This window comes from Festucalex cinctus, chromosome 14 (assembly GCF_051991245.1).
Source record: "Festucalex cinctus isolate MCC-2025b chromosome 14, RoL_Fcin_1.0, whole genome shotgun sequence".
NCBI lineage: Eukaryota > Metazoa > Chordata > Actinopteri > Syngnathiformes > Syngnathidae > Festucalex > Festucalex cinctus.
In genome coordinates, this window is record NC_135424.1 from 16,654,062 (window position 1) to 16,681,558 (window position 27,497).

General features: G+C 38.4%; 1 protein-coding gene across 29 annotated transcripts in view; it reads right to left on the reverse strand.

Annotated features, from left to right (window-relative positions):
- Window positions 1–5,070: 5,070 nt before the first annotated feature.
- Window positions 5,071–27,497, reverse strand: part of LOC144001554 (neurexin-1a-like) — a 235,382-nt gene continuing 212,955 nt past the window's right edge. For 17 of the 29 annotated variants that reach the window (XM_077495997.1, XM_077496005.1, XM_077495994.1 and 14 more), the window contains 2 exons: window positions 18,253–18,340; window positions 5,071–6,773 (listed from right to left, as the gene is read on the reverse strand). In XM_077495997.1, coding sequence (XP_077352123.1) covers window positions 6,469–6,773; window positions 18,253–18,340 — 393 coding nt within the window. In that variant the 3' untranslated portion in view covers window positions 5,071–6,468. The remainder of the gene's footprint in view (window positions 6,774–18,252; window positions 18,341–27,497) is intronic. The other 12 variants (XM_077495998.1, XM_077496006.1, XM_077495996.1 and 9 more) reach the window with 1 other exon arrangement.

A 27,497-nucleotide genomic window follows, 5' to 3' on the forward strand; every position in this document is an offset into this window, starting at 1 on the left:
CAATACCAGTGCGAGTACCGATACTGATACTAAGCACTTTTACCACGAGTATTTTTGATACATAAAAAAAAATAAAAATACGTTGAAAAACTACTAACACAAAACAATATAGCATTTTTCGTTAAAATTGAATGAAATTAATAGCGTTTTTATTCTTCTAATTTCTAGTTCCTGATCCTAAACTATGGTGTATCAATCAACATACCATTTTTATATAATTGTAGATCTAGTAACCGCTAGTGATGAGAAAACGAAGATTCATTGAAGCACGTGTGATATTTATTTACTCCTGTAGATGATGTGCAATAGAAAATAATTAAATTTCCACTGCATCTTTAAACCAAACTGCCATCTAGAAAATATCATAATAATAATAATAATAAAAAAAAAAAACATCACATGTTCTTCATGAAGCTTCATTTGTCTATCACTAGTAATCGCTAATTATATTACATAAGTTGTGCCGGCTGACATGTTCCACCGGCATCTTTCTGTTACGGAAGAACTTCACGAACGTAGTAATTGGTGGTAGGCTTGCGAAGTGTGGTTTCTCTGAGGCACACGAAACTGCATGCACTGTAAATGCATCAAACTTAGGTCATTGCATTCTATATGTTCACCACTAGGTGACACTAAATTCTACACACTCCTTCCACTGTGTGATGAAGAAGAAGACAATTTTAAGTCCGCTGTTGGTACGTGCAAACCGAAAGCAATAAAGCACGCATGAATCTCAATTAGAATTTTCATTTGAATCAGAACCTTATCATAAAATCGCACATTCAAATCCACGAGTAATTACACCTTCTTTAACGTGGTCACCCGGAGAAGCTCCTTAAGTGATACGGCCTTGCAGCAGAGTAGCATGGGATTTCTAAACAAATACTGAACAAATGAAATGGAAACCAGTGTGCTCCGGTGTACTGCTGTGAAATAGAATCCACAATGCGTGTCTCAAGTTCGGCGAGAGGGCATGAAAATTGGAAAATGGATGATTATAGAGAGAGCGAATTACACTCGTGTGTCGAATGAAAAGGACGTCTGCTATATCCAGCTGAGATGGAGACCTAAGAGAGGGAGGGGAAATGGCATCAAATGAATGCAAAAGACAGGGACGACGATGCAGAAGAGGGAGGACGACAAGAGAGGATAAACATTTTGCTAAAAATACATCTCCACCCCACGAGTGATCTTCTATTGGCAGAGAGGATGCCCGCTGAAAGATATCTGAGAGACTCCTATTGTTATTTCATTATTCCTTTTGTGATGCGCCACCCAGGAGGGCAGCATCTTTACTATAGAGGGAGATGTTGGCTACTGGAAAACAACTCGAGTGAACAATCAACCCGCTGAGAGCAAATCAAGTAAAACAACACGCAAAATGATATCATTGAGGATCTCCAGTGGAAAACACAAAAATAAACTTGTTTCAGAACACACTTTGCCTTGTAGAATAAATGGAGAGCAGGACTGTAACAAGCCTCAAGGCCCAAAGAAATTAATTGCACTATTTTGTGAAACACTGACAATATAAATGCGTTGACAATGATACAAAAGTAGAAAGTCATCCCGATACACTGGCAAGTGCTCACAAACAAACAAATCCTTTTTTGGTCGTGGTAGTAACAGGAAGTTTATAGCCACTGCAGTAGTAATTGATCACATACCTCCAGGGGACTGTCAGATACCATAAAATCCCCAGGATGTCATATTTGTCATAGAAATGTTAGAGTAAGGTGGACCAAAATAGAGAAAATGGTCCAAGTGCAAGCTTACAAGCACTCATTGAAATATATTTTATTTCAAAATGGGACGCTGCGGCTGGTGGGAAAACCATCAATCGTATACAGTAAACCAGGGATGTAAAATATTTTTAATTTGAAGACCACATGTGGCCACATCGTTACATTGAATTGATAAATTTGCTAAAACCAGGCGATTATATATTATTATTTTACCATTTCTTTATTGTTTTGTTTCTATATTTTTGTTGTTGTTGTTGCTGTTGTTGTTTTTACACCTGTTAAAGGTGATAAGGCAAACAGTTTGGGATTTTTCATGATTTTGGGGTGGCCCACAGCCCCATATCTCACTATAGAATAGATCCGCCCTTGCCTTGAGCAACTGTGCACGTTCAGAATCAAAACGAGAGTAAGTGGTAGATGACAATCCTTGACACAAAAAGCAGAAAGTGGAGAAAAACATTTTTGCTTTGAACTCTTAATTCATGAGGCATTGTAAGGTGAGATGTCAAAATGTCAAAAATAGTTTTTTTTTGAGTAGCTTGAAAATGCTCTATATGTTAAATTTATTAGTTGTCAGCTGCGTCACACCTATTAGGGGATGTTGCCCCCAGCCCCACACACATTAAATACACTTTTTCAACACCTGCACCGGTGCGCAGTTGAAACTGTGACTAAATTTAAAAATGTCTGACAAAATTAACACTACCTGCAACCAATATAGTTGCAGGCCATTTCAAAAGTTATTTTTATATATCATTACTGTTATGTGAAAAACATGTCCATTTTATACGTTTTTTACGTTTTTGGGATGTCTACTGTATTCAGTTTCATCCCAAAAACATAAAAAGGTAAAAAAATAAATAAAATAAAAAAATGTCAATTTTATACGTTTTTTACGTTTTTGGGATGTCTGCATTTAGTTTCATCCCCAAAATATAAAAAGGTAATAAAAAAAAAAAAGAGAGAGAAATGGACACAAGTGTTTTTCATATAGCAGCAACAATATTTTTGAGGGCTGCTCCAAAATGGATGGTGGGCCACAACTGGCGCCCTGGCCATAGTTTGGACACCCCTGCAGCAAACACAACAACAACGCAGCCACAAGAATGGAACTATTAAGAGTCATCTTTGTGTGTAGCAGACTTAACTGCAGCACAACTGTTGGTAGTTCTGCGCTACATTTATCATCTCCAGGGACTGCTGCCCTGATTCATTCCCAAATGATGGAACACTCTTGACGCTTGAATTAATGCGGGATCAAATGCGGGTTACATGACTGAAATGTGACTTGCACTAATTGTGTGTGTCAGTGGCCTGCAAAGGTTAAAGAGGTTTTCTTCATGGTTTCAATATCCGTACGCCTCTCAGATGAATTATAAAATCTCCTTTCGTTCCACTTTGGCGGTTTCCGACATTGCGTGGGACACTTCCTCACAAGGAATCTCATGGCACCGATTTAGCATCATAATACAAATAACCATTTAGTGTTTTACTGTAAATATGTATGTGTGGGATTCGAAAATGTAAACAAACTTGTGTTGCTAACTTGCCGTTTAGGATAAGAAGAAGTTTGTCAGTACAATATGTGGGCGGTTATGAGCATGTTCTCTAAAAACGTGAATGTGTGGGCAAGGGATAGAAAAAGTGAGGGGAGGCCACCAGGGAAGGTAATATAGCAACAGCTTTTTGTGAGTAAACTAAACTGATATGTGTTAAAACAAGGGAAGTTGTTTTGTTTTTATAAATACTGCTTAAGGGCATTCTTTTTTTGTCTTTAATATTATTGTTTGGCAGATGGGGCTTGTTCAGTACCTGTTGTAGGCTCCACATTTGTCTATTGGTGTTGACATTTTTTTTTCCATACCTGAATAATTTATTTAAATATGACATAATGAGATCAGTTTTTAGTAAAGTAAACCATGGCATTTTGAGTGGCTGTTTCTGTTATGTGAATCTGTGTTCAGATTGAGTTTGATTAGCCCCTGTGGTGTCAATCTGGTGTGTGCGTGTCTATACAATGTGTCATTCAAGCTTTGAGGCAGCTCGTCCACACACACTTAGGCGATAAACCGAATGTGTTCGGTGATGCATCAGTTTCAAGTCATGTATCTGATCGTCTGTCATAGTATCGTTAGATGTCGGGAAAGCCTTTCCTCTCTAATTTTGAGAGAATGCCGCCTCAGCTTCGTGTTTAGCACGAGCGCCGAGCTGAGTGTTAATTTAGTCAGACAAGTGAAGTGGCACTTTATCTGATGGGTGAGTGTTTTTAAAAAATAAATAAATAATTAACTCATAAAAATCATGTGAAGTAGTACTCACCATCTACTTTATTATATACACTTGCACAACCAGAACAAGTACAAAAGCTGAATTAAAACAGCTTGTGCAGCTTAAAATTTTATAATCGTGTAGCACTAGCGGTTAGATGACACACTACTTGAGAAAGTGATTATTATTTTTATTTTTTTCCTGCAACACAGGACACAAGCATTTAACTAGGACCTGCAAGGACCCCTGAGCCGCCTTCACCTGCCTGCAAGGGTTCCTAAGGATTTCCGGACTAAAACTGTTTACATTACTTTTTAATCCAATGCAAATTCGGCAAAATGTATTAATTTCAAAATACTGTACAAAAATATGTAAAAATGTAAGTGGGTGGGCTTTTAGAATTTGGCACAAATTAGTCTAACTCACAATTAAAAGCTATAACCACAATAAACATTGTGTTAAATGACTCTCAAAACTGAGGTAATCTTTGCAGAGGAAAAAAAAATTGATACAGGTCTTGTATTGGAGGTCATTTTTGTAATTAGTGATTGTCTTGGTTGACAGAAAAATTGGTAGATTAGGCCTGTCAGTGTCACTATAACACATTTTTCAGGACGATATATTTTCCCAGAAACTGTCAAGATAAGTGTTTGTTTCTTTTCTTTTAATACCGCTGATATTGTGATGATGTTAGAGCCAAAATAATGAAAGTGCATCCTTATTAAGTGCAATTATCTTTCACACATAGCACATATTATCTTCAATGGCAATATAAAATGAGATGTCTTGTGTATCACCATTCATCCAACATAAGTCATGGCTGTCTGCAAATATATCAGCTTGGCATGTAAACAAACATACATGTAAATGACCATTGATTGAGTCTGGAAAAAAATGATTGCGTCCATTTTGTTAATCGAGCAAGATATGATATAGTAATTATTGTGACAGCCCCATAGATCAATTTTTATGAATAATTTATATTTGTATACAGCCAACTGATAAGTTTATAACTTAAAACCAAACACCCAGGAAGAAATAAAAGAGCAGACAAGAGTAAGTTATAATCATCATTTATAGTTCATGGTCATTTTCCTCATACTCATTCCAAGTACAGGTCTCTGGAAAGCAGAACTGACGGACAGAATGACAGAACAAACACAGAACTGTTGAAATGGACTTGTGAAATCTTTAGATCTTTGCGTCAGCATCAAGCACACATCGCACTATTTCATAATGCCACTTGGAAACACAAAACAAATTCATAGTTCTTCATCGTTGTCATCATCACTTGGTTCGAATCTTTCCCGTAGCACACTCGAGTCCGTCGGGTCGATTTGGTGGAGGAAGGCAGTGATTCTCCAGCCGCGCACATTGTTATGCTCATTCCTCGCCTGCTTTGAACTCGTTTGCAGTTTTGGATGGGCTACTCTTGGCCTGGTTAGCGCTTGTATCAAAACTAGAAAGGAACATGTAAAAACAGTGGGGGCTTGAAACATGATGCAGAATTCTTCATAAAATGTTCTAAATGTCTAGCAACACTTAACATTTACATCTTTTTCATTTAGTTTTTTGTTGTTGTTTTTTTTTTTTTTTTGGTCCTTTTGATTTTTATTCCAAAAATGGTTTTGGAGCCGTTATAGTTGGCATCATCTATACAACAGGCTATAAAACATCACATGATCACAGTTCAGAAAGCACATTTAGATGTGGTTGTACTGTATATAAACATATGTCGTGGAATAGGATCATTCGGCGTGCACGGCTCCCACATGATCGCGTCTGAGACTTCTAAAGGAATTTCTTGCCTTAGACTTCACATGATGCAGAAACAAAGGCCTCCAGATTTCTTACTGGCACAATGGACATTTTGTTCTTCTGGAAACAAAAGTATTGTAAATGACACCGCAGTTCAGTCAATTCAGCTCTTTGTCCGTTATGCTCAACTGAGACACTCTGGCGAGTCCGTGGACATCTGTCATGACGTTTTGTTTTGGGTTTTTTTCCTCCCCTGTGAGTTTGCTGTCACTTTCCTGTCGCTTCCTTCTTCAAATCAAATGTTTGCAACACTTACGCATGGTGCCATGTTGTTTAGAAACAAAACAGCACAAACACGGCAATTTCAAATCAAACCATGAAGTTTGTAACCCATCTTTGCAAAGTGCATCTGCGATCATCCCGCTATTGGAATCAAGTCACAGATGGATTATATTATTTGGTTGTTTTCAGTTCACTTCCACTTGGATGCCAGAGACGTTTGTCCATCCAAATTCTTTTCCCAAACACTCTTGAGAATGCTTCTTTCCTCATTATATCTTTTTATTACTTCTTCTTGGGGAAAAAAAAAAAGACTAAATAAGGTTAAATTTTGTTATCATACTGTACACAATAATGTCTTGATTTGTATTCTCCAGCAATGTTCCAATTGGTCTGACGAAGACCAGCACTTTGACAATCACACGTAGTACTCCTTATCCTTGTTCTTCTTGTTTTTGTTGCAAGTCTTTGCGGTGTTGGCCGCCTTCTCTTTCACGATGGAACCGTTTGACTGAGCCGAGTTGCTGATGTAGTTGCGACTCTCGTCCACGTGGTAGGAACCCTCGTCTCGGTTGCGGTACTTGTACATGGCGTAGAGCAGGATGAGGATGCACAGAGCCGCGGCCGCTACGATGCCCACCACCATGCCTGTAGTGCTGCTGGACTCTCGGAAGACCTCAGAGGAGTCTGGGAAACTCTTTGGTCCGGCACCCGTGGGATTGGCTGCAAGACAGGAAAAGGCATCATGACTGCAAACATAAACATTGTTTCGTTTTCAACTATTCAAGAAATTGCAGATGACAAGACTCACAAGGTAAACTTTTAAACATCTAATATTAGTGGTTCTTAACCTGGGTTCAATTGAACCCCGGGGGTTCGGCAGAAGTAACTATGTTGAACATAAAAAAGAAAGTGGTGAGACGGATATGTGAAATATGAATTTGCATGTAAAATGGTGTTCCACAGGGTTCAATTCTGGGGCCTCTACTGTTTTCATTTCTGCCCCTGGGTTCCATCTTATGAAAACAGCGGTGGTTGTTTTAAATTTCTCTATAAATATAGAGTTGAGTTGAGTGATGGGAGTCCGCGCCCTACTTGCATGATTTGCAATGCCAAGTTGAGTAATTCTAATCCAGCGCAACTAGCGCTTTTGTACTTTTGTAGGGAATACAAAAACACAACACTTTCCAAATTCAGGGTGAAGAGAGCCCGACTCGATGAATAGGTTGCTCTCTCTGTTCATCTTGTTCACCAGTAAAATATGGAAACCCTATACCCTATATTGCTTGAATTTGAAAGAAAAATGGCAAATTATTTTTCAATAAAGAAGGACTTGAATGTGCAAAAGAACCTTCGGTACCACCAACAAGGTTAAGAACCACTGGTATACTGTATATAGTAGACAATTATTCATAGAATTAACAATAGAAAAGATAAATCAAAATTTGTAACCACAGTTACAAAGGAAAGAATGAGTTTATTAATTTTAAAAATTAATGTGACTTAAAAGACGGAAGGAGATGTGCTTCTTATTTACCGGTATTACTAGCTTATTTCTTGCCTTAAATTCAATGTATATATATATATATATATATATATATATATATATATATATCCTAAATAGTGATAAACCGCCATTTGAAACATTTATTATAAAAAATAAATTTGTTCTCGCGCAGCGTAGGAAGTCAAAACCTTTTAAATCAAGATACAAATACGCCATAAAACCTTCATCTAAACCTCTTGCCAACCATGCTTTAAATTCTTCAACGGCCATAAAATCTTACATTACTCATTATTAAACGACCAGGGAATGTAATACAACGTCTCTGAGTAGCAATTGATTTAGACCTTGCCGCCTCACAGAGGAATTGAAGGGACCCCTTAAGACCTTTAAAAATGTAAGAGGTGAAGATACTTGCAGATGTTGCCTTAAATGTACGTGCTTGACAATTTCCCCTTCCCATCCAATTTGTACAGTATATTATCCTGATGATATTCCCCAAATATAACTGTTCACAAATGGCAGACTCAAGGTGATATTCCAGAGGAGGAGGATGTGCCATATCACTGTAGCGATTTGCTAAATTTAGCAATAAAGCTGACAAGAATAATGTGTTAATGATCGAGAAAAAAAAAACGCCCAGTTTAAGCTCACAACTCATTAGATGTTTTACAGCACAGGCATGAATGAGCAGACACACGTTTGGTAAATGCTACCAAGATGACTCACTGAAAACAAATCTGTCAGTGGAAAAACAATTCCTCAATAGACTCAGCAATTTTTTTTCTTCCAAAGGCTGTCCTCCTGTGTTTTGAAACGCTGCAGCTCAATGAGGCATATTTAGAAAACACGTCAGCCCCCTGATATCATTCAGTCCTCCTGGCACATCTCACTGCGTGTTTTGTTGCAGTCATCAGTTCTGCTTAAGCTGCCTTTGTTGCATTGGAGAAATCCAAATACACCAAATTTGGAAATGAAAGCATTATAGTTCTGCCAGACTCAGGTATAAAAAATAAAAACATAAATGAGGGATTAACAGTTCAGAGCTTAGTTTTGTTCAAACCAATAATAACAATTTGGATTGGACCTCTGTGTTAAGTTAATGTCGCTAATTGTGACGAGTTGTGTTACATAGCTACATAGCACTACAGCAACAGACTTTAGTCCAAACTTTTTCATTTGATTTGATTTGATTTCATTTGATTTGATTTGATTTGATTTCATTTCATTTAGACCAAACTTTTTCATTTGAGGGCCACATACAGAAAATCAGAAGGACGCAAGGGCCACATAATGTTATGAAGAGAAATTGTGTTTAGTCCTAAAAATTGTACAAATAATTTATTTGTGCTTTTGCATATTTAGAAAAATGCTACAGTATATAAAGCGATTTATTTGTAATATGGCATTAGGGTTATTATAGTTTTGGAATTTTTCATTTTAGTTAGTTTTATTAGTTTTCAGGTTGGTTCTGTTAGTTTTTATTAGTTTAGTTCTTTAAAAAATACTCAGTTTTAGTTTAGTGTGTTAGTTTCAGTATTAGTATTAGTTTTTTGTTGTTTTTTGTTGTTTGTTTTTTTAAATGTGTATTACTTGTGCCCAATATTTAAAAAGCACCATGGGAGCGACGTCATCTGAAGGTGATTTTCTACTGGCTGCTGCTAGATGACATCACTTCTGTGTGACATATTTTCAAATGTCATTATTCCGGTTTATTTCAAAATAAATCTACTAAAAATCACATTTAAAATCATCCCCTGAGGCTCATGCATTAAATTAATTACCAAAGACTAAAACGAAGGACATGTTTGCTATAATTATAGTTAGTTGTAGTTAGTTTTGTAAACATAAAATGTAGTTTCAGTTAGTTTTCGTTTTTTAAAGAGCATTTTTGTTTTGATTTTATTTCGGTAACAATCATTTTTTTAAATTTTAGTTTGAGTTTTTTCATTAGTTTTAATTAACTAAAATAACCTTTAATGGGACCTGTTTTTTTTAATACCTTCCCTTCTTACTTTTACGATCTCCAAACATTTTTGTTTTGTTTCTTTTATTTGAACTGAGGCAAATGCCATTTTTAGTATATGTCGCGGGCCACTGAAAAATGGACGGCGGGCCGCAAATGACCCCCTGGCCGTAGTTTGGACACCGGTGCTTTAGACTAAATCAAATTCTCATGGGGTGGCTTTGGGTATTAAAAAAACAACAACAACAACAACAACAAAAAACACTGCTTTGACTGGTACAATATTAGCAAATACACATACATTAGACAGATACCGTATGTCTATTTTTAAGCGCCCATCTCTCCCAAAAGAAAAATATGGGATGAAGAGCGGAGCGGGCAGAAGTTCCCTGGGCTGTCTGTGGGGACAATGTAATCTTGCAGTGCCATAAGACATTCATGGGCAAGAGGAGATTTCCTTTGGTGTTCCGAGTGTGACTGAGCGTTGAAACAGATTAGCTCTGCTCTTTACATGGGCACTTATTCTGTGGGACAGGTGTGAAGAATGCTCTCGCTTTGTGGGCAAAAGCTGCTGTTTGACACGCCTCTTAGTCAGCTAAGCCATGGTACGAGCATTAGCTGCAGGTTAGCTTCGTATTGTATCTGCTATCAAGTCTTTGCTCGGGGTCAAAAAGTTCAGTGTAGTGTGTTGATACAAGTTTGTAGCCATGACCATTTAGAAATATTTACACGTGATATATAGAGTTCAGAAGGGTGGTTGGACCACTTTTTTACATCCTGTTCGCGCATCTGGGGGTGGGGTGGGGTTTATAAATTCATGGCAATGCAAGCAAGATGACATTTTAGCTCACTGGTAGCGCTCTACGCTTGAAAACCGGACACATGGTTGTGTTGTGGGTTCGATCAATGTGGGGTCTAGTTCTCTGTGTGGCGTGCAACTACACAGTAGCTTGTCAATGGAACTTCCCTTTCGAGATAATACAAAGTATAAAGTAATTACAAACAGTTACTAAACTCTTAAAATCACTTTGTAAAATCTCCTTTAATTCCCCTTCAGTTCATTTCAAGTAAACAAGACAGGTGTGAAAACGCACACGCAATATGAAAGCCAGAAAATCAATCTCTCCGTGCTATTTAATATCTTAAACAAAAATGTTATGTTGAGCCCAGTAATTAAATGATTAATACTGCATTTAGTGCAGCAAGGGGAGCTTTGTTCTGTGCCAAAAGATTAGCATTCATTACAGCTCATTAGTACGTTTGCGCTCAGTGTTGTCTATCGAACTACCTGAAGGCAATGAGGATTTCAATACAAGTGTATGCGATCAATGGCAAATATGATTTGAAAGCTGCGTGTTTGTGAGTAAACCCTGGGCTTGTTTTCTCGTCATGCTGGTCACGGTAATGTGGCGAGCACGAGGCCTCCTAGACATTCTCAGACTTCCGTCAAAAAAAAAACATCTGGCTGGTTGTTCATCAGTACTCTAATATTGACTCCATTTATGAATAATAGGTCAGCACCCTCTACTCCAACTTACCCAGGGGTAACATCAAACATGAAGTAGATGTCCTTAAAACATAGTGCAGCATAGCAGGGGTGCACTTGAGAAGCACTCAAAGTAAAATCAGGGGCGTAAAAAAAAAGCTGCCATAATAACGGAATCCTTTCAGTCTAATTGCGGACATAACTGTAAATTACGGTATATGACATGAACAGATTTATATTAAATTAATTTATTCTCAAGAACATTTCAGTCATTCTGTTTTGTCACAGGCATGCCGAGATTCCTGAAGATAGGATGCAAAGGGCCAAGTTGAACAGTTTCTTGACATTAATATGCTCTATGCGCCCCCACTAGTCTAAAAACAAGATGGAATATGACTTAACTCCTTATCATACGAGCAATTTTGCCGAAAAGGGTTTAAAAAAAAGTTGCATTCAAAGTACGTTTGAAGCTGTTCCTGAACCATTTAGAGTATCGGCATAGTTTACATATATTTTTTAAGAATGTTTGCCCGCCGGAGACCATCCGAATTTTAAGGGGAAATGGTAAAACGCACCCATTTTTATCTATCTCAGCGGGTGGCTAATTTGTCTACCACTTGCGGTCGATTAAAAATGACATCAAAGTGCTTAAAAGACCTAACTTGCAAACGTCACATGACCAAACCCGGACAACATGTGGGCCGTGACGGTTGTTACCTGAGCTCATGTCATTTTCAGTTGACAGCAAGTTAAAATGGTCATTACGAACATCAGAGCTGCCCAATGTCAGCTTAGAAATGTTTTTTTTCCAATCCATTTTGGTAAGATCAATTTAAACAGAATAAAAAGACTGTAAGACACTCACTTGAAGCCTTATTTCTCCAGAGTACTCGCATTATAATTTTTAAAGTAAAAGTTGAGGTTGGTGGTTTCCCTTGTTTTAGCCAGACTTGTTTGGGAAGTTAAGAGGCAAGAAGAGTCCGATTCCTTCCTGTCAACCAGAATCTCAGCAACAAATGGGCATCAACAAAGACTATTTTTCCTCATTTGTATCCAGCAAGGCTCTCATTTATTTGGTAATTGGCAAGAGTGTGCCGGGTGACAAAGCTGGATGAGGCAAAACATGGAGGTTGCTTCAGGTCCGTGCTTGGGGTAATGAAGCAACCAGGACTACTTAGGATTTATTGAACAGTCAGCGTGGGCTTGACCCCCCACCCCGCTCCTGCTTCCCCCCATAAACTTCGAGTGATAATAGGCTGAACGAAGGCAGAGAACACATGGACAATTGCATGCACTATCAAGTTCTGAGTTAATGCATCTGACAGTGTAATTCCGAGAATTATTTTGACAAAAAGAGCTGGGAGGGTCAACTTGTATGGATGCGGCCTTCAGCACTATACAGTAAACTTACTCTAAACTGAGTCTATTTGGTCCCAAACTAAATAGAGTAAAATTTACACTTGGAAGAGAGTTCCAAAAAAAAAAAAAAAAAAAAAAAAACATCACTCAAGGGTTGAGGAACAAACCCACAATTTCAGGTTGGAAGACAGCTAATCTACTCCACGCATTAGTTTAGTTAGTATATTGCTTGTCGACTGCAACTGGAATCTTCATAACTTCAAAACACTAATTTTGGATATAAGCAAAGAGTAGGAGTGGCATAGCTCAGGTGGTAGAGTGGCAGACTCCCAAAATGAAGGTCGGAGTTAATTCCTCAACCCTTGTGTAACTTTTTTATTTAAATAATTTTTTAAAATAAACTAGTGAAATTTAGTCATAATTTGATTTTGCAAAATTGACTTAGAATTTCTGAGTGAAAAATCTTTAATAGTTTTTTTTATGTGATAGGCAAAATTCTCTCTTACATACTAAAAAAAAAAAACCCCTCTTATAAATTACTCTGAATATTTTTCTCTCTTCTAAGTGTCAATTTTACTATAAAGTGGGACCAAACAGACGCAGTTTAGAGTAATTCACTCTACAGAATTTACTGTGTATTGAGCAATTTTAATTTAAAATGTTTATTGATTAGGATTATGGCAGTAGATAATTTGTAAGGATGTGGTCTTTTTTTAAGCTCGAAGGTCACAGGTTCAAGTCCCACTGAGGACAAAAATGTAAAAAATATTGGCTAGTTGTTTGAGAGAATAGTGGCTAGTGTTGAGGTGTCCTTGAGCAAGACCCACCGCGGTGTCAGAAAAGTTCTGGGACTGGCGTCACAGAAGATGTAATTCAAATCCAAACAGCGAAGTAATCCTCAAGGAGACTAACACACTTCCCCAGTCTGCTCTACTAAGATTTCATGCATGCCGTAGCTCCTTCGTCACGGCCATTTTGAGGGTCGTGAATGTCTTCGAAACTAGATCTTGCAATAAACGAACAAAAATCAGAGACTTCCTGGCCAGGAACTATTGGATACTCGGGGCACTGTGAGCAGGAGCGCTCCGTTGTCATAGTGAAGCAGCCATGAGTCGATTTGTCATAACTCCCATCGCTTCTCACCCATTGAACATGTAGACGTGTTGGTTTAGCTGGCACTGAAAGGTAAATCTTACCCCGGGTTTTCACTGGATGCGGTTGCGGTGCGGTTGCGGTGCGGTCCGGCGACGCAAGCAATTAGATTCCATTCATTCGAATGGTGCAGTTTACACCGCTTGCGGGTGCGTTGCGTGTCGACTGCGGAAGGCCTGCGGCGTGCCGCAAGCCTTCCGCAAGGATAGACCTATTTTCTATTTTTGCCGGACGCCGCAGCGGTAGGCCTCCGGCAAATGGCAAGCTAGCACAAAACACATCGAGCGGGACAGGAAGACCGAGGCAGTTTCAAAATAAATTTCCGTTTACCTTTCAGAATAAAACACTCGCCAGCTCCTATTTCTCAAGTTTTTCAGCAAAACGTGACGTGGGCGTCGCCGGGCCATGTGCTCATTCACGGTTTAGCACCAGCGAACATGGACGAGGAGAGGTTTATATTGGAGGTGGAAAACCACAAAATAATATATGACACGGCACATCCTTTTTATAAGGACTGTAATGTATTGTGAGTTTGATGTTCGCGATTGCTTGTTGTGCCCGTCTCGCTTGCCGTACTGAGCGGCAGCCGGACGGGGAAGACAGAAATAAAGAGTGGACCCGCACTGACCCGACTCTCGTTATTAATATACTTTACAAGGACAACCAAAAAAAGGATGCTGCATGGAATCTCATAGCAGAAGAAGAAGAAAAGGTTAAATCAAAAGAAGTCCACCTCTCGTTGTGAAATGCCACATGATCGCGCGCGCGCGGTCCCGCGAGACACGTTGGGAAGTGGGCGGCGACGGAGCTGCCGGACCGCAGCTGTGCGGAGCCGGTGTGGATTGACAAAAAAATTGACCCGTCCGGAGCACGCAGTCAAGACGCACCGCACCGCAACCGCACCGCAACCGCATCCAGTGAAAACCCGGGGTTACTCTTGGACGCTAGTCCTGGAACTTGTCTGACATACCTCAGTGTAATTTCTAGAATGTCTTATTGTAGGGAAAAGTGGGAATAGGACACCTTCAGCCAGGCGTGGTTGGCCGGCTCTTCAACACATTGGTGTTATTTTGTCAGATTAGCATTATAGCATCTGACTTCACATATCCCGCCATAATCACGAGCTGTCAAAAGCATCACATAGTGGAGCTGGAGCTCAATCTGCTGACAGGTCACTGTATCAGCTGCAGTGGAGCCAAAACACTTATTAAATCCCTCTTTAATTATCAGAGTGTCCTCGAGAAGTGTACTTGTGACATGCTGGCAGTACGCCCGATGATAGCGTGTGAGCTAATGGTGGATGATGAACAGAAAGCTGAGTGAGCATGAAATGAGGTCCTTGTGAAAATTACTTAAAGGTGTTTCATTTAGCCTGGTTAAAGGTATGGTGAAATTGAAGCCTCTGCCCAGAGGAGCTTCCACAGGAGGATGATTTATTTGGCATTAATTGCACAAGACTGGTGACTGGACAACTTGATTACTTTTACTCTTAGATTAGAAGGTTACAGGATTTTTTTTGTACTTCTATTGGTGATAAAGCCACCAGTAGCTCCACATTATGATGACAGAAGATTGTTCCGCTTCAATTTCTTGTCAGATGGACTATGTGGATGTGTTACTGAAGTTTTTGTCACAACACGTTTTGTGGACTGTCAAAGTGTGAAGAAACTATTGTTAAGAAAAAAAAAAAAAAGGAAATGAAGAGTTCTAACGCAAAAGCTGTTAAGTGTCATTTAGCAAAAAGGAGAGCCATGGCTACTTGCAGACTGCCTATCATGGCATCATTTGATGGTGCGTTTACTAACTCTGGAAGAATAGCTATCCAGAAAAGTCACTGCAATTATAATTGTAGAAATCACCAAGTGCCACATGGCATTTGGCGCTTTTACCATCATCTCAAATCATGAGCCCATACGTATTTCTGGCATCATGAACACGCCACTCGTCATATATTTCCTCAAAAATGGCTGCACCACATTGTTTCTCATTCACTTGTTAAAACACTTTTGATTGTGCTTGAAAGTAAGGGTTAAATATGAGAATTGCTCCTTTTGTCACTTCAAAGTGTGGGATTTGTATTTGTTTTTCCTCTCTCTCTCTCTTCAACAAACAACCTCAAACAACATGTCAACTGCGCAACAAGAAGGAATTAGTAAGTACGGAAGTATTATGGATTTATTTATTTGTATTTATGTTGTATTGAAAAAGAGGCACAAGATTACGATTAAAGGTTATTTCAAGAGGTTGCAGTTCTAGGACACTCAACTGTTTTTATAGATAGACAGATAGACGGACGGACGGATGGCTGGACAGATGGACAGACAGACAGATTCATTCCGTATTTTTTTCATGTTCACTGCATGCCGATCTAAGATATCCTATTGGCCCTTGAATGCGCTGAACCAATGGCAGGGCAGCTTTTTGATGTTGAGGAAAAAAAACCTTAAGTATCGGTATGGTATCAGTATCGGCCGATACTGCAAAGCTGGGTATCAGTATCGGTATCGGGAGCCAAAAAACGATATCGGAACACCACTAATTATGACAGCTGTGTCTATTTGGTTACCTCAAACATGTAACCCATCCAACACTGCAAACTCAAATCATCATCATCATCATCATCATCATCATCATCATCATCTTCTTTTACAAGTGGGCATCATGTTGTGGGGGGTCATTATATATGATAATTAACCAGTATCATCTTCAGAAATGTTCATTATTACACAAACACTCAAATGCAAATTTCCCTTCTTCATTTTAAGCTATTATCAACTTTGGCTGTGAGCCTTCTCTCAGATAAGCAAAGTCTTCTATGCCCTACTTAGATTTATAAACGGACACATTGTGCAAGCATCAACGTCAGCACATTCTAAAGATGAGTGGGTGAAAAAAAAGGAAAATAATTGAAAATATAAATATGGGGGATCAGCAAAGAGGCAGCCTGACAGTGAGTGTGAAATCCTGTTTTCTTTCGGAACACACAGGATGAGCTTGGGATGGCATAATCCTCAATGAAAAAGTATTGGGAAAAATATCAAAACTGCATATGACTGAACTAAAGCTCAATTTACTCTTAAAACAATGTTGTGCCGTAATTCCTCCTGGCTCAGTGAATTTAAGAATTTAACAGTTAGTTAAGAGTATTCATTTGTCACTTAATTTATCTGTAAAAATAATACAGTTCCCTTTACCTAAATGGGCCTTTTATATAGCAAAGCTCAAACACATAGGTATAGCTGGTAACGTAGCAGCAGTGCTTGTAGACAAAGTAAGCTGAGCGTGCAGAAAAAGATCAAAATGGACGTGATTAACCCCAGCTTGCCAGGAGGCAATACTTCAGAGGATAAGAACAAAAAGGGATCATTTATGAAATATACAAGGCTGCATAAATCTCAGCATTTAAGTTGAGGAGGAACAAAAAAAATAAATAAATAAATCTTGTTCTCCCAATGTGTTGCAGTGTGGGTGTTCTTTGCTTCCTAACAATTTGACAATTTAGAACCATACAAATTTTTTGTCTGCATTGCCAGCTGGCCTTACACCTGACAAAAAAAAGCATCGGACAAACTTGCAAGGTGACTAAATCCCACGGGTAAAAGCCTCAGTTGTCTTTTAAAGTGGCAGAGTGAGCGAGAAAGAGAACAAGGTTTACGCTTTACTCTTTTCTCTCGCAACCAGCCTATGCACACGTCCCAAATAAGCTAAATAAGCCTCCTATTACAGTAGTCATGTTAGCATTCCTCGGAGGGTTTCGGAACCAGCAGAAGGATTCAATTTGCTGCCATATGATCTAATCAGAGAGGGCTTAACAGGTGATAAGTGTTTGCGTATGCTCCTGAATTTCCATGTTTTCAGGAGGTTACATAAATAAAATAGGTCAATGATTCCGTTTAACCAACTGGTATCAGACTTACTGCTAGAAAGTTGACAGCAAAATGATCTTGTGCTGAAATTTTAGGCCACAGAGAGTTTGCTTTATTGTTTAGCTCTTTTTGATGGAATAAATGTTTTAGCTCTTCTACTGGCTCATTTTAGCAAGATCATGATAGATCTGATTAGATAATAGATTAGACAGATAATTTTAGAATAATATGAGAAGAAAATCGAATGTTGCTATTGTTGCTACCAGAGCACATTTATGGGTACAGAAAAGCAAGTTGAAAATGTACGGGGTTGGTCAAAGGTTAATTTAGTGGCGGTTTGATGACCTCACACTGATCAATAGAACCTCGAGATGGAGTGGGTAGTCTGGACTTAATTGTTTCCACTTTTTTTCTCATCACTTCAGAAAGCCTTTAAAATCCCTCTATTCATAGCTTTAATTCCTTTCCTTGCTTGGAAAGGTAAGAGATTAAAAGTTTGGCAGCATTGCAAGCTGATTTAAAACATTGTGTGCGGTAAATAAATCTTTCCTTGAAGTTTGTGTTTACCGGGAGTCTAACAAAGGTGCATGCGTGCTGGTGTTATTTTTATCTAGAGGAGCATCCTTCTATGAGCTGTACCTCATAGCTCAATCACAAAAAAACAAAAGCATTACTTCTCCTTGCAATTTGCAGTTTAATTACCAACAAAATAATGCCACACATTGATATAATCCTTACAACATGCAAAACGAAAGTGAGCTTGAGAGAACAAATTCCTGATACCTGAGTGTCATGGTGTGGATGAACTACAGCACAGAGAGACAAACGGACACATCCATAGATAAATAGAGTAAGAAAAGATGACTAACCTAACCCACCTGAGCTCGGCTCACAGGGATCGATGTCCTCATCATCGCTTGGACATTCGGCTGATGCCACCAGCATGTCCTCGGTTGTCTGCAAAGAGAGAAATGCATTCACAATTGAATTGAGTGGTGAGGGCAACAAGTCCCACAGGTGAAACTTGCTAAACATGCAAACTACTCGATGAATATGAAATCGGATTATCGTGGAAAAGCAGAGGCTGAAGTTCTGTGCGCAAATGTCAGTTCCAAAGCTCAGAGTCTGTCTGCTGGATTTTAAAATGAGAGAATAAACTTCATCTCAAAACAATTGGTTCTGCCACCGTCGACACTTTTCAAGGCATTCGAGTACTGTACATTCGAAGGCATTTCTGAAGCATTGTATTCAACATTATTTTGCTATGTTTGTCCATAGCCTCACTTTTGGTTAGTTTCATGCTTGAGGGCAATTTTTAAAGCATCACTGATGCTCACATGGTCAAAAATAATTTTGTCCCTCTTCAACAGGTCTTATCTTCATTCTTATATTCTAAATGTTTGCATAAATATTAATAAAATGGATGGTTGTTTGAAGTTGGTTTTGCATGATGTTGCCTACAAACCAGCGGTGTCAAACTCAGCTCGGCTCAGGGGCCGCATGGAGGAAAATATATTACCAAGTGGGCCGGATGGTAAAATAATGGTATATAACTTTTGCCGTCAATTATACGCAGATTTTCGCTATTTGTGGGCTAGCCCTAAATTATGGACCTCAACTGTAAACATACTGTTCCAAAAAATAACATGAATGCAAATGTAACGTGGCAACACTTTGCCTGTATGTGTCCTGGACATGTTAAATCTACCTGTTTTGCATATATATTGTTCCCAGAATGCATTGTGTTGCGCAGTTAACTCATTCACTCCAAGCATATTTTCACTCAAGCAACGCCCTTCACTCCCGGCTGTTTTCCTGGATTTTGACTGATTTTTGCAAGGCCCACAGAATATTGTGTTCTATTGTTAGAAAATCATGGAACCTACCAAAAGAAAGATTAGCGTCTCTTCTTTCATCAGGAAAAGAAAAATTGTTTCCGTTTTGCAGCAATTAGCATTAGAATATAGCTAAGTGTTATCATGATTCACAAATCTGTTTAGAACTGTGGGGAAATCAGTCTGTTGCAACATGGCCCTGGTTGATCTCTTATACTCTGCTCCCACCTCCTGGACGTTTTTGTAATAACTACCATTGCTTCAACCATTCTCTGCAGTTCAGAGGCTGCATCAAAGCCTTCTGTATGCTCTATCATAAAAAAACAAAAACAAAAAAACAAACAAACAAAAACAAAAAACCCTCTTTGGAACACTGTTAATATTTAAAATAGAACGTATGTATACCTTTTTGGGAGCAAATGAGTTAATGTTATAAGGATGTTAATCCTTGTCATATCTATTGTTTTACTAGTAATTAAACTTGTGTCGTATTTAACGTGTTTATGTCGGTCTCTGATTTTTAAAAAAATTACAAAATAAACAAATCGTAACAAAGCCGTGTGCAAAATAATGACATCCAGGACGATTCCCCGTACAAGTTGCATTGCTCATCTGAGGACTGCTTGTGAAATTATAAATTTATATATTTGATTGTGGCCGGCTGATTAATTGGTCCAACATTACAATATTTTTTTTTGTTTGTTTTACAAAATCATCTCGGGGGCCAGATTAAACATTTGTGGGCCTGATCCGGCCCGCGGGCCTTATGTTTGACACCCCTGCTACAAACCAACAGACAGCAAGCAAAATCTAACCTCCTGTAAAATATTTCTTTCATGAGGCTGGACTTATTTTTCATTCATTCAATTGGTTTTATGATGTCTGACAGCGCATCATAGAACGTTTGCAAGTTGGATTAATATTGACTTATGTTCAGGAAATTTAAGATGATGTCATTTAGTTTAAGATCCATTTGGATGCAGGTAATCTGATTCAATTGCACGTACAGCATTATTTCAACATTTGCAGCACAGACAAACATTATCTTGACATAAAAGGCCTGAGAATTATCCATCAAAGGAGACGTGATGAAGGGCAGTTGCCGAAGAGGCTGGCCGGGGACGTCCGTCCAAATGTAAATGTAATTTTCGGATGTACAGTGTCAGCCATCCAGATGGTGTAGCAGTCTGATCCAAGAGTGCCACATCCATCACTTCAGCCTCGTGATTTGTTTTTGCTGGCGTGGGATGTTGACATGTTACATTCACTGGCAGAAGTTTGGGGGATCATGGAATCAATACTCCCTCGCTCCTCTTCCTAACTTATCGCACTCATCTTCTCTCCACCTCCCTTCCTCTTGTTCCTTCTTTCAGATTTATGTGCAAGAGGAGAAGTGGAAGAAGCCTGCCACGTAGGTTAAATCACCACACAGTAAGTTTAGTGGAGGTGTACGGCTGTAACACCACTGTCACGACCACATTATATTTATGGCTGTTGACAGCAAAGTGAAATCTGGAAAGTAGTGACTCTAATAGTAGTTGTATCTACTTCGTGACTTGTAAGCACAAGTTCATAGAAGTAGGTCTACCCATATGTATTATGTGTACATTATTATCAACACTGTAAAAAAAAAATGTTAATACATGTTAATAGAGTTTTGAGCAAACAACCTTCAGGTGGTGAGACAGCCACTCTACCACCTGAGCCATGCCGCTCCTGCTGTGTGTTACTATAGTGATGGTGTCAGCCGGAATCCTTGTACCTCCAAGAGGCCCGTTTCTGGTCTCATTTTGGACAAACCAGCAATGCAGTAGAGTGGCAAACAGCAAGAGTGGCATGGCTCAGGTGGTAGAGTGGATGTCTCCCAAGCTAAAGTTCTTCATTTCTCAACACTTGAATAACTTTTTTCCTTTCTTATTTTTTTATAAACTGTTAAAATATACTTACATTTACTCCTTGTAAAATTTTCTTAGAATTTCTACTCGTTTTTTTCCCCCAAGGAAACATTACTCATTTTTTACAGTGTAGTTCAGACATAATTCATAGACTATAGGTTGAAATACTTGGATGTAAAAATTGTGTTCCCAAGTATTAATAATAGTCTATCAACACACTGGGGAACAATTTTCGTTGCATTAGGTCTGACAGCCATTTTTAACAAATTTTTGGTTAAATTTAAATCAAATTTAAATAAATAAATAAATGTATGCCAATAAAACACAACGATGGAATAGTGTTTAAATCTAAATGAAAAAAGATAAAGAGAAAAACTAGCACTCACCCTATGAATGCCATTTATGCTAGCTTTCGCTCACTGCATTCTCAATTGTGACCGCACAAACAAGTTACCAAGTAGCTGTAGATGAGTCCAATCAGAATCAGATTTTCTTACAACAAATAATCAGCGTCATTTTGCTTATCTAGCGGGTAAGTTGTGGAGAAAAAGAACTGACTGTGAATTTTAGTTGTAATCAGCATAAAACTAAACAGATTTTTTTTTGCATATTTTCCCCCAGACTCAATGGACGCATTACTTCATAAAACAACAATTTGACTTGGAATCTCAATGTCTGCATGCATACACTGTGTGGAACTAGTTAAACTGCCTTTGAGCCACTTTTACCATAAATATTCTCATGCTCTTATCAATACATTATCACATGTTATTCTATAAACCTTTGCATCCTCACCTAAATGAATTGTCATGTGACAAAGCATCCTGGATTAGAGTGTACCTTACAATCCGTCTATGGAAACTGGGAAATTTGCATTGGGAAGCTTACTTTTGTGCCAGAAAAGAACTCCCAACTCTAAAATATGTCTTTAAAAAAATGTTCAGAGATTTTTCCAACCTTTTCCAATAACACTGCAATTCTAGGTGAGTTCATTAGCTGAGTTGAGTTAGATTTTCCAATCTAAGAAGCATAATTCACACAGGAGAAATGCTCCTATAAACAAGATACTTCTAAAGCGCTAAAAGCAACGACTCTGGGCAAGCATCATTATTCCAGCAGCAAAGTGCTGAAGCCCTGGTGGAACAAGGAGAGTAGCTCATTTATCTGCCACTACTCCTAGCAACAGAGAGCACACTCCAGTGGGATGTGCTGGGAAAGCCTGGGGAGACAGTTGGTGTGTGAAACACAAAAAAACAAAAAGAGAAACCTGCTTTTAGGGATCATGCAAAATGCATGAACATTTTCACAGTCTCTAAGTACATTGTCATGTGAGATTATTTAGGTGTCGGGGGTATTGCCAAGATTGAGCATAATGAAAACTATACTAACAGAAGATTATAGGGTCATAACGTGTGGCACAATTAAATCTGATTTGTTTCTCATTCTCTATGGCTGGATTTACACTATATGTTTGAAGTGACCATGCAGAAACATTCATTGTTACAGTTTAACCATTTGGCTAGTTTAGCGTAACAGAGAATTACTCCACCAACCGCAGATGGCAATTAATTTCCATATTTAATATACCATATTTTATTTTCTATGCTTTTGCTCAAGTTTAGATTTACAGTGGGCATTTTTTTAAATTTTTTATTCCAAATCTATATATTTAGCTGATGATAATTAGTCACCTCGACTGACCGCAGGTCTCAATGTCCTCTCTGAAGCTTAGTCAGCACAGCATATGATTAAAAAGGTGACTTCACTATTCCGCAGACTTGTTTCCTGAATGATTCCACCTTTGCGTTGCAAAGAGAGTTGTTCTTCAGGGTATTTTGTGTTCCGATGCCCTCGTGCTCAAAACCAAGAGGGACTTTCCAGGGTGTTAACCTGTTGGTGCACCTTTGTGAAGAGTGATAGCTTTTCACGTTGTTGTCTTTCTGGGTCTAATTTGATGAATACTCTTTGGCACAGCGCATCTCTTTGGAGGAAAGCTGAAAGTCAGAAGGACACAAAAGGCATCTGAAGGGTTTATCTGATTCTCGCTTTTGCTGTCCTACTAATGTATTCCACTGAGGATTCTTGTTGTTTTCTTTTACCTTGCTGTCTTTGTGTATATCCCTTGGCAAAGCGTGTTTTTATCCAGCCTAAGGTCTTGTTGTACAGAGATCTTTTTGATTCTATATTTGTAGGTAACTGGAAAATTTGTTGACTCAAGGAGGATACATTATTTCAATTAGGAAGCCTTAAACGTCTGCCAACCTGAATGCATGAACAGATGTGCCATCTAGACTGATCATTGTCTCATCTTTCTGTTCCATAACTCAAATTCATTTACACAATCCAAAAGCTGGACAAACGTTTTTCCCAAATGCACATTTTACACCAACATAGTAGATTTTAGCAGGTTAGTACCACCCTAAGTGATGCAGTGTTCCAAAACATATGGACAAGGTGTTAATTTCTATCACAGATGGCATGTGTTTACTGACATATTGCGCTTCTAAAGCATCCCTATAGCCCAAAGAAGATGCAAACATTTCTTTTTAATATGACTAGGAAGGCTAATTTAAAATACCATTTGGGCTTGTATAAGCATAATTACCTTTCATAACTATAATGAAGTCAGGGAAATGTAGCAGCTCCAAGCCAGATTAAAACTCACTACAATGGTGCAATAGGAATATCGCCTCTGTTTGTTTTAATTGATGGAACAAGATTGTGCTATACTACTACTTTAAGGCATGTTCTATAAGTCACACCAAAATAATAATAAAAAATACATAATTTAAAAGCAAAGGTGCTTGCTATTATTTCTCATGGTTGCAAATGTTTTTGGTCCCGTTGTAACGAAAGTGGTGGTGCGTGCACTAAATGGGAGGGTTTGTTATCTTGAGCTTCATGTTGGGAGCAACACATCATTAGTGCACCAGTGAGAGTGGTCGAGCAAAATCGAATTTCTCATGCTAAAATGGAGGCTGAAGAAATCCGTCCTTTCACTTTCATTTTATAAAGAACAGGAAAACTGAAAGCTCTAATAAAGCAAATTAAAGTAAATGATAATATCAATAAAATGGTGGCCATTACCGATGACGCCCGCTGTCGCTATCACAACTTATAATAATGCCTGATGACAACTTAGCAGCCTGTAACTGGGTCGATGGTGATGAATAATTTAGTCCCAGATGCTCAATAGATTCCATCGGAATAATGACGACAAGAGAGCCTCTCAGACTGTGAGGTTAGTGCAGTGCAAAAAGCCTGGCCTTCGCCCACACTCTTCCTGCTGCCAAGCTGTCAACATCACAGACCAACACAATCAAGACGATGTGAGCCGCATTGTCACAGCAGTTGATAGCTGATATCATGTTCATAAAATATAGTATTTATAGCATATCAGGAGGTAGAATAAATTGCTTTTGACAAATAAAGAAAGCCCCTAAGCAAGTGTTTACAGGCTGATCATCATCGTATAGCTCAGGGCAGAGTGAGTAACAATAGAGAAAAAACATCTTGATTCTCGAACAGGTTTTATGGTTGCAATAGAATTTTTAACATTGAACAAATTTCTGTGTTTCAGTAAGGTAGATTTTGTGCTGCTTTATGGGACTTGTAATTTGTGTGAAATCAGCTCTTCCCATCGCACCATTTAAAAAAAAAAAAAAAAAAAAAGCATCTGAATGACATTTCAGGTTTTTATGCTACATTCAGTTTTTCTTAAATTGCATACAAAGAACAAAAATCTGTCATTTTTGATAAACTGATGACATAAATGCATGACTTTGTTGTGCATGTGTAAGTAAATAGAGATAATCTAAGTAATATACTGTATCTAGTTTTGATGATAATTTCTCAACATGTACAATTAGAATAAAAAAAAAGTCTTATCTATCATACTTGCTGTCTTTAATTAAATTAGAAATTACACAATCATACATGATGGTAGAAAATACAAATACAACACATATGAACACAAAACCTATATTATAAAAGTGATGTTCAAGACCATTTTTTCCCTCCAGACTGTATATATACAGTATGTATGCTGCGTAAGGTGCTGATATTTTGGTTAGCAACAGTGCTGAGATAGACTCATGAGTTAATGTGTAGCAAACAAATTGGGGTATCTATTGGGGAGAGACTTAATTGCCTTATTAAGACTTGGCGTCTATTCGACTATGGAGGTCCAGAGAACTGATAAAAAAAAATCTAGCATTACTAATCTATTTTCCTCAACACTTCTGTAGCATTCACCTATAAGCTGTACCACAAAATAACTAGTTTCACTGTGTAATTTATGAGATATTGTCCCTTTAAGGAACTTTGCTTTATTTAAAGCCAATCAGCAGTTGCTTCAGCTGGACTTCAGGCAGAGAGAGTATCAGGGCAGGATATAAACAACAACAAAGAAAAAACTAGTTTGAGGCCCTCTATCTCCTCCCTTGGTACCATTGTGTTGGTGTCTTGCCATACATCTTCCTGGGGCTTTTAAGTCACTGTGCCCAGACAGGCTAACAAGGTGCTGGGAGGCAGCTCCACACACCCGGTACACCCAATTTCATGCAGCAGCGGAGGGACACACACTTCCAATTCACTTGGTTTTGTGACATAAAATGTAGTAAAGAGGAGTTCAAAGCAGGACTGTATTGCTGAGACTGTGGAAAAAAGAAAAACTTGGAAAGAGCAAATTTAGACTGCAGGGTCACATGCATGTGTGCACTTGTGAGTCGTGCTTCCCCTCAAAACCCAAGAGCGCGACTGTGAAACGGCAAAACTCTTTTAGGATTCACACTCTGCTACACTGTTTTTGTGGAATTTCCCCTATTAACTATTTTGTAGAAAGAAGCACTTAAAGAGTGTAAATGTAAATTCCTCAGCATTAAAATACCTTACAGGGGATAAACTTGTGTGGTTGCATATGAGATGAAACTATTTATGGAACAGAAAATATAATTTGGGTTGGAAATACTGCATAGAAGAGTCATCAGACGGTGTATGTCTAACTTCTGTGTTAACTGCCTCAAGAACATCTTTTAATATAACATCATATGGATGAGCACAGATAAAATCAATCCTCCGGCATGTTGAGTACAGCCTCAAGCAGATCATTAGTTCTCATCTCTTAGCTAATTGCACCCAATGCAGAAATGTTTTCAATCAAATTCATGAAGTCTAGTTCCTACTTTTTTTTTTTTTTTTTTTTTTTTTTTTTTTTTTTTTTTTTTTAATGGGTTGCATCTATGCATTACACAGTGCCTTCAATATTACTCGCTATATTTTGCTCTCCTTACTCTCAATAGCACACATCTCACATAAAGTCTGACTCCACTGCAGTGTTTCCCCTCCCATATGCTTGGGCTTTTCCTTATCTGAAATCGAATCTGGAGCTCTGTGTGCATCCCGAGCTCACCTTGGTTGTAATCTGCTCTGAGAGCAGAGAAGTGCCTGGTTGGAGTCGCACATTAAGGACATGTGAAGAATAGAGAAGAAGAAAAATGGAATAGCTTATCACCATGTCTCGTTACTAACAAACTGGTGTCATTTTAGGAATCTAGTTCAGTGGCAAAAGATAAAAAGAGAAGATAAACCCAAACATGCTCAAGTGTTTTAGGAGAGGGAAAACATGCCGCTTGGCTACAAATCATTGTCTTCTTGACATGTAGTCCCACAGTCCCTCATCAGGTGACAGGAACAAATTTGTCATCCTAATATAGATTCCTCCATGGCTGAGATGAATGTACTGAAGGCTCAAGTCCCATGTGTAATGTAAAATAACTAAATAAAATAAAACAAAAAAACTGAAAAATGAAAAAAAAATGAAAAGCTGCTTTGCCCTCCAACAGTAGGCTGGGTCTTATGATGCTCCCACAGAGCATTAGGGCTGGGTATTGCTGCCAAACTCACGATACGAATCCCGATATTTCACATTCATTTACTTGCATTTTAAAATAACAGTCCTATGTATACCTAAACGATATGTTTGTTATGCTGACTGACAAAAATATTTTTGTTAGCAGCTCTTCTGGTTTACCACCTAGCGGCATGCCTGGTCTAAAAGTATACGCGCTCCAGAGCAAGGAGCAGCTTTCACAGACACACCGGGAACATTTATTAATAGGCATGAGCTGATATGAGCAAAATATCCAAGTATTAAAATTACAGCTCTAAAATGTGCTTGTTTGAAATATTTGGGGAAATAAAAACATCATTTTTTTTCCTGTAACACATTCTATTTCATTTTCTAAACATAATTTAGGAAAATTGGTGCATTAAGACATGTGCCACGTTAAGTTTATACTGTAAGTAAATAAATGTTGATATTCTTCCTCTGCTTTCATTTTTCCAACCAAGACACAGTGTCCAATCACCGTTGAGCTATTTTTG